The following is a 7716-nucleotide window of genomic DNA, read 5'->3' as shown; positions in this document are numbered from 1 at the left end:
CCCCCCCCCAGCGCCTCCTGTATGCTGCTGAACAGCTGATCAGAAGGCTCTGCGGGGGAGGGAGGGAGCTGATCAGTGGGGCTGCCGGTGGGTGCTGAGCACCCCTATTTTTTCCCCGTGGGTGCTCCAATGCTGGAGCACCCACGGAGTCAGTGCCTATGCTATGACTGGAGGCTGATGGGAGGGAGGAAGAGAGGGAAATGGACTGGGAGTTGGGATGGAGGGAACTGGGACTGACTGGCCAAGGAGATTGGAGCTGAGAACCAGTGGGGGGGGGGGAAGACAGATGTGAGGAAGAGCTGGGGTGTGGGGAGAGAACTGGCATTGGATGGGCAGAGACACTCTGTCAAGGATTTGTGGAGGAGAATACTGAGATTGGATGAGAAGCCCAAGGAAGGAGATTGGCACAGGGACCCAGTGGGGATGGAGAATGTTGGAGAAGGGGAGATCAGATGAGGGACAGGGAGGGGGAGACTGAAACTAGCTGGACAAAGACGCTGGGCACAAGGAGCTGTGGGTTTACGGGGGTGGCGGGAGCTGGGAATGGCTTGGCAAGGAGACTGGGAGTAGGGGTCAGACTGAGATAGGGAGTCCAGAGGGGTGATACTAGCCTGGCTGGGCAAAGAGAATGGGCCTGGGATGAGAAGCCTGAGGACGGGAGGGTGGGACTGGCTAGGTTTAGAGACTGGGACTAGAACAAAGAGCTGGGGTGGGGGGTGAACAGGACAGGGACAGGGACATGTTGGAGGGGATTAGGCAGAAGCGGTCACCCTTAGGGGGGAATGGGCAGAAGATTCTGTGCCCATTAGAACACACTCCCCTCCAGAGACTGGAATGGAACCCAAGATTCCTGAGTGTTACCATTCCTCGGCTGTCAGCAAATATCCGTGAAACCCACTGGCAAAGAAGCCCATACCCCTCTAGTGCTGATCCACGTGAGGATGACAACTGACTACCAGGAGCCTCACTTGCTAGGGGCAAAAGTAGTCGTTGGTTTGCCCCTGACTTTGGTCTATATGCTCTGCTTATTGTGTCCCCCCTCACACTTTGCAAAATATAATCTAATCACCTATAAGCTTCTATACCCTGACATAACTTTGTCCCTCCCTCCCCCTAAGAATTTTTCTGAAATAACGCCCCTGTCAATTACTGCTATCAATTACTCTGTTACCTCAGCCAACCTTAATTCTGGCATTTCCTAACTTTCTGAGTGCTTGACTTTGCAGCCTTAATAATGTTCTTTTAATGTAGGTTTTTTGTGTGCATATATAAATATAATTTAAATCTTATTCCTGTTACAAGCATTTTAGATAAATAAAACTGAAAGGATTTCAGAAATCAGATTTACTTTCTACTAGTATGCAGTTTGTTTACTTTCTGCCATTCTCTCCGTTTGGACAATTTAAATAGGCGAGGCAGTTTCACTTTTTAGGATCTCGAGCTATGCTGCAATGTTGGGGTTTTCAAACACTGTAGGAGAATGTTTAATTTTTTGAAAAAAATCAATTGGATTTTTAAAAAAATCATGGAAACATTTCTATTGGTCTTAGACTTTTCCCAAAAAATATTTATTTTACAAATAAATGTCATTTGGCTACTAAATCCAATAGGTGCTTTTAAAAATCTCCAAAATCTAAATTTGGAGCTGCACAATATCCTTTAATTTAGATAGTGTATGTGCCAAATTGTAAATCTTTGTGTAAGTCCCCGGGATATTACTGTAAACAACTAACTAGTGTAAAACGTACATATCCGTATTCTGCAACAATCTTAAAATCTTAACAAGTTGAAGCATCATACTTAAAAGCAAGCTCGTGAGACACCTCATGGTCATTGGGAGTATAACGGGAAGGGAAGATTTAGCACCAAATTATATTTTACCAAGATGCACTAATCAGAAGTGCCAATCTCACCAAGTGTAGTTGTAGCCATGTTGGTCCCAGGGTATAGACAGACAAGCTGGGTGAGATAAAATCTTTTATTGGACCAACTTCTGTTAGTGAGAGAGACAAGCTTTTGAGAGTGGCGTGAAAGCTTGTCTCTCTCACCAACAGAGGTTGGTCCAGTAGAAGATATTACCTCACCCACTTTGTCTCTCTGATCTCACCAAAGTCATCCTCTTTCCCAGTGCATGTTAACTTCTGGTTTTGATGATAGGAAATGATTTAATTTTTTGTTTGTATTTTTGTCAAATAATTTGTTTTGAACATGTAGGGGATCAGATGCAAGATCTGAAAGTAGAAGGGTGTGATTGTGTGGCTTTTAGAAGAACATGAAATAACTAGAAAACAATAAGTGTACACTTTGGAACAGCAGGGGAAAGGCAGAATTTCATAGAGTCGGTGGTAATGGGGCAGAGTGAAACCTCTCATTTGCTGCATGTGCAGTGCTAGAGAGCCCTGGGGGGATTGAACTGCGGGATTTTAAAGCCTCTACTTCTTGAACTAAAAGACCCTGTTAGCTAAGGCTGGAGCAGGCTCAATCTATATGTGGCCCAACCACCATTAGAGGGGGACAGAGCACTGCACCCTTAAAAAAGATGCATTTGCTCTGCTACAAGCTTGGCCAGCCCTGCTAGGAGGAGCTGGGGGCCATTGCTCTATGGTTCCTCTCCCCCTTTAGTTTGACTTTTGCCTCCAGGGGCATCAGGAAGAAGCAGTCCCTGCCCCCATGGGAGCCCACTGACTTGTGAGCCACCCCTAATCCGCCCCAGTGATTGCTGGTGATCAATACAGCAGCCTGCCTTTGGGGAGTGCACTCCCTTCTCGGAGCTCTTAGCCACAGCCAGCCTGGGAAGAGAAAGATTAGGAGCAGGATTTGAACCTGTGGCACACACGTAGCAATATGCAAAGCATTGTCACTCCACTAGCCAGGGAAAGTCCCTTCTAAAGGGTCAGATCCTGGGAGGTGAAGTCAATGGGAGGTGAAGTCAATGGGAGGTGAAGTCTCCCAGCGTCTCTCAGGTGTTCAGTATTTCCCAGGACTGGGCCCAGAAGCTGTGTGCCGTTGGCATTACCTGGCACCTCTGGCAGGGGTACGGAAGCTCTCCATCGTGCTGTGGTTGATATAGATCAGTGGGGGCAGTATGGAAAAATCTGCCTGTGCTATGCCTCAGTCACCAGGGCAGCAAATCTGCCACCTTTCGCCAGCACTAAATTCTCTGGATCAAGGGAGTTCGAAAATTGTTCCCAGCTAAAATTCTAGTGCTTGAGTTCCTTGGGCCGGGTTTGACATGGGTGCACAGTTGGGGGCAACACAAGGAAATTCTCCCCGCCCTGTTGCATCACCTGCACAAGGACCTGGCACAATTGCAATCCCTGACCTCAGGGGACTTCCCTCGTCCGTCTGCCCTGAAGGGGGCAGGAAGGCGGCAGGGCCATGGCACCAGTCCACGAAGCAGGCCAGCTGCCTTGGAAGAAGCAGGCTGCCCTGTCCCTGTGGTGTGACTCTGTACTGCCCCCTGCTGGAGCCAGAGGCTAACTGCCTCATTGGTCTTGTGTGTTAGCGAGCAGACGGCTCTGTGAATGCCGTTAGATGGAGCTTCCTATAGCCTGCACGGAGTTGAACGCAGCTGTGCCCGGTGGAGCTGGTGTTTGGGATCTTCCCAAATAGAAGTGAGCCTAGTCGGCGTGTTTGTTAGGATGGACCTTAGGGCTCGTTTACACAGGAAAGCTATATTTAAATTGGTAGAGCTATACCAGTGTAATGCACCCCCGGCCCTCATGGGGGCACTGCTATTCCATTATAACACACCCACACGGCGAGTTATACCATATAACTATCGCTGTTTAACCACACTGGTATCATTATCTGCGCATCACTGGAAACATTTCCCATGCGATAAGCTCTTGTGCTGTAGGGACGCTTGGCCCAGATACCGACCTGCACCGTGCTATCTAGTCCATTGGAATGAGAGGCAGTCAGGTCAGGGATCTTACATGGCCGCCTCATTTGTGGCGATGCCGCCATCGGGGCTTAGATCCCAAAGTGATCGGTGCCTTGGATACCACTGCAGCCATGTGAGTGGCTGTCTGCCGTGTCACTACGTGCTGTGACTTATGGACCGTAGCTGGGGTGTCAGCTCAGAAAGTTAAATATCTCTGCTTTCCCCACTCGCCCCCTCCCGGGCCGAGATGCATGGACAGCTGCACCTCTTGTGTCCCCTGGTTACAGGGCTACTGCTGCAGGACCCATGCTGCCGGGGATGTGTCCTCCTGATGCTGCTCAGTAGAGGCTATTTGGGGGGTGGCAGGGAGATAGAACTAGGTAGGGTTTACTACTGCTCCATGCTAGGTGCTCCGATCTGCTCTGATGTGTGATGGCTCCAGCCCCAGCCTTCCCCACTACACCGCTGCTGAGCCTCAGCAGAATGCCGTCCTTGAGGAGCCTGGGGGTACATCTTACATCTATACACCAGCCTACAGAAAGCCTGAGTAAATGGGGTTTGCACGAGGGAACAGTACAGGGATTGGGGCGGAACAAAATCCGACCCACCGGCAGGGCCTGGGGTAGCTCCACAGCCCCTCCAGGGTTGTTTTTCCAACTCCAGGGCTGGAAAAGAAGTCCATACCCACTAAGTATGGACCTAACGGCCGTGCCTCTGCTCCTCCCCAAATGTCCTCTCCCCAATGGCCTATGCAGAGCTGGCATAGGCTCAATTCCGCAGTATGCAGGTTGTGGAGACCCTGAGTCTCTGCTCCACAGCTCCATACACTGCCTGTTGGCGCCACGGCCGGTCTGAACTTTAGGGACCTTCTATAGGTGGGTGGAAGTTCACCCTTCCAGAGCAGACAGTGTTGCCATGCTTTTTCCCAGAAAGCTGTGCAGCTCGTCTCGCCAGTAAACCCACTTTAGTAACTAAACTGCATTGGAAAGTTGTTATTATTATTGACTATTTGTATTAGGATCAAGTTTGGGTGGTAGGTGCTGTCCAAGGCAGGGACTGTAACTACCTCTGTGAACAGCTGACAAGCAAAGATGAGCAATATGCAATGGCTAGGGGGAGGAAGTCCAGCTGCAAAGCACTTGATATACATATGCAGATTTGCTCATTTATTTTTTTAAATTTTGTAATTACATAAATATCTCTCTTCCCACACTTTCCCTCAGCCTGGCCATTAAACACTGGATGATTTCTTGGATCCATCATTGTAGTAATGGGTCTTATTTAATTTGTTTCCTCCTTTAGCATTTAATGTCAACGTTTTGATTGTCAAATAACCCAAGAGACTTGCACATATCACAATATTTTGGATACTGAGTTGGAGCCAAATGATTCCAGCCTAGAAAGTGAGGGTGTGGAGTGGAAACACCAACTCACATTATCTGTAGCAGGTGGGTGGGTGGATTAGTTCTAGGTAGGGATGAATTTTAACCTACTTCTCCAGGTACTTATGTGATCCTTCATCACTGCATCTTAGGCCCAAATCCTCAAAGGTATATAGGTGTTAAACTCCCATTGAAATCAATGGGCATTAGGTGCCTGCATACCTTTGAGTTCTGGGCCTTAGTGCCTCCCAAGTATCTCTCCTGACAATATCCTAGGGTGGTAGAGAAGCATGAGTATCCTCAGTTTACGGATGGGGAAATGAGGTAGAAAGAGATTAAGTGACTTGCTCACGGTCAAGAGGAAGATGATAGCAGAGCTAGGATCTGAGTGCAAATCTCATACCTAACCACAAGACCATTCTTCCTTCCTGGCACTGTCCTTTTTAATATTATGTATATTTTAAAAAAAAATAAAGGCTAAATTGGGGGCTTAATGTGGCAGCACCCCTTTAAGTATCTATGCTCAAGTGATAACAGGTGGCTGTGACTTTTGTTTTGTAGGCAGGACAAGCTAAAAATCCACATGCGGAAACACACAGGAGAAAGGCCATACCTCTGCATACACTGCAATGCCAAATTCGTGCACAACTACGACCTAAAGAACCACATGCGCATTCACACGGGTGTCCGGCCTTACCAGTGTGAATTCTGCTACAAGAGCTTCACTCGCTCCGACCACCTCCACCGCCATATCAAGCGGCAGAGCTGTCGAATATCGAGGCCCAGGAGGGGGCGCAAGCCCGCAGCCTGGAGGGCGGCCAGCTTGCTGTTTGCACAGAATGGCCAGCCAGATGAAAAAGGCTTCATGATGCCTCCAACTCTGGAGGAGATGAGCAGCCATCTTGGCACCACGGCCATGTGCCTTCCAGGCCCCAGCCACAAGCACTTCATGAGTGGGGCCAAGAATGCTCTAAACCTGCAAGATCTAGAGAGCCAGTTCGAAGAAACCCAAATGAAGCTGTTTGGGAGGACGCATCTGGACATGGAAAGGAATGGGGGCATCTTTGCCTTTGCCCTGGGCCATAACGAGAACATCTCGGCACGGCCATACTTCCCTCTCCCTGACCCTTGGAGCACAGGATTCAATGGACTGCCCGGACTAAACCATGTGGCCCCAATTTCTGAGGCTAGCAACTAAACCAGTTCTACCCATGTATTGGGTGTGGTACGTTCCATACCATTTTTAAAGAGTGAACGACTCTCTCTGATTCTCACCTGCTGTCTCCCATCTTCTCACTCCAAAGAAACAATTGATCGCCCATGTGAATCTAGACTGTGCCGTAGGATGGCAGGCGGAGCCACACCCGAACAGACAACGGACATTCTTCTGAATGAGGTGCTGCTGTTGGTATTATTCTGTGATTGTACTAGGAAATGTAGGTTGAGTTTGTCAGTGACTCCATCAGCACAGTCTGCTAGGGGTGTCCTTTTAGACCATTTGTAGGGCACTTGGCATAAGAGCTGACAAGCTTGTCTCCTCCCAACAGTAGAGCCTGCCCTTAGTTCTTGGAATCCAATTTTGAGGGAGTGGGAAGGGTCAAGCTCCAGGATACAGGTGGCTGGTCTTTTGAATGCTTCTGAAAACATCATTTGCCTTAGTTTGGAGGTCAAGACAGTGCTTCAGAAGGAGATTTCCATTGCTCTCCATTCGTGATACCAGATGGTCAGCTGGACATCAGTGAAGATGGCAAACCATTTTTTGGCCACTTCTAAATTCCTTGTTTTTTTTAACCCCATAATCAAATGACAAAAACAGTCTGAAAGGGCCTCGACATGGGCCAGATTCTTAGCTGGTGCAAATGAATGCCCCTCTGTGCAGCTGTGCTGATTTATTGCAGCTGAGGATCTGGCCTAGGGTCATTACCAATTACTAGCAAATATGTCACATGTCAGAATCCCTTGACGAAATTCTGAGCATACAAAGACCCTGCTGTACAGGAGCATCTGGGAAAAGGATTCGGATATTGCTCAGGGGATCCTGATTGAAAATTATTATACTAAAGAGTCCACAAAACAAGACTGTCACTGAGTGCCAGTAGAAATCATTCTTCAGCATTTGTCAGCTCAGAAATATAGGGCTTACAACATAAAATATGAGATACTCCACTGAAAGAAGGCTTTGATAGCAATGTGCTTCTAGTTTCCCCTTTTAAACAGTGGTGGTAACGTTTTAACAAACAGTCTACTGAGGTGACCTGCAGTTAGTTTGATGCCAATACAGAGACTGGTTTTAAGTTTAATCAAGGCTCAAAAATGTAAATTTTAAAAACTATGGCGTGCTCGCTCTTCTTTTTACTGTTATCTTTCGGTTTCAGCAGAATCAAAGGGAACCAGAGGACCATAGTTTCTTTTTTTTTAAATTTCAGTTCATCTATTAAAGGTGCTGCT

General features: G+C 47.9%; 1 protein-coding gene across 1 annotated transcript in view; it reads left to right on the top strand.

Annotated features, from left to right (window-relative positions):
* The window catches only part of ZBTB7C (zinc finger and BTB domain containing 7C), a 13411-nt gene extending 6745 nt beyond the window's left edge, over positions 1 to 6666 (top strand). The window contains exon 2 of the mRNA XM_024210245.2: positions 5830 to 6666. Within this exon, the coding sequence (XP_024066013.2) occupies positions 5830 to 6466 (637 nt within the window). The 3' untranslated portion in view covers positions 6467 to 6666. The remainder of the gene's footprint in view (positions 1 to 5829) is intronic.
* Positions 6667 to 7716: the final 1050 nt, after the last annotated feature.

Source organism: Terrapene carolina, unplaced genomic scaffold (genome assembly GCF_002925995.2).
Source record: "Terrapene carolina triunguis isolate 2854851 unplaced genomic scaffold, T_m_triunguis-2.0 Scaffold69, whole genome shotgun sequence".
NCBI classification, from domain to species: domain Eukaryota; kingdom Metazoa; phylum Chordata; order Testudines; family Emydidae; genus Terrapene; species Terrapene triunguis.
This window is presented reverse-complemented; position numbering and strand designations above follow the sequence as displayed.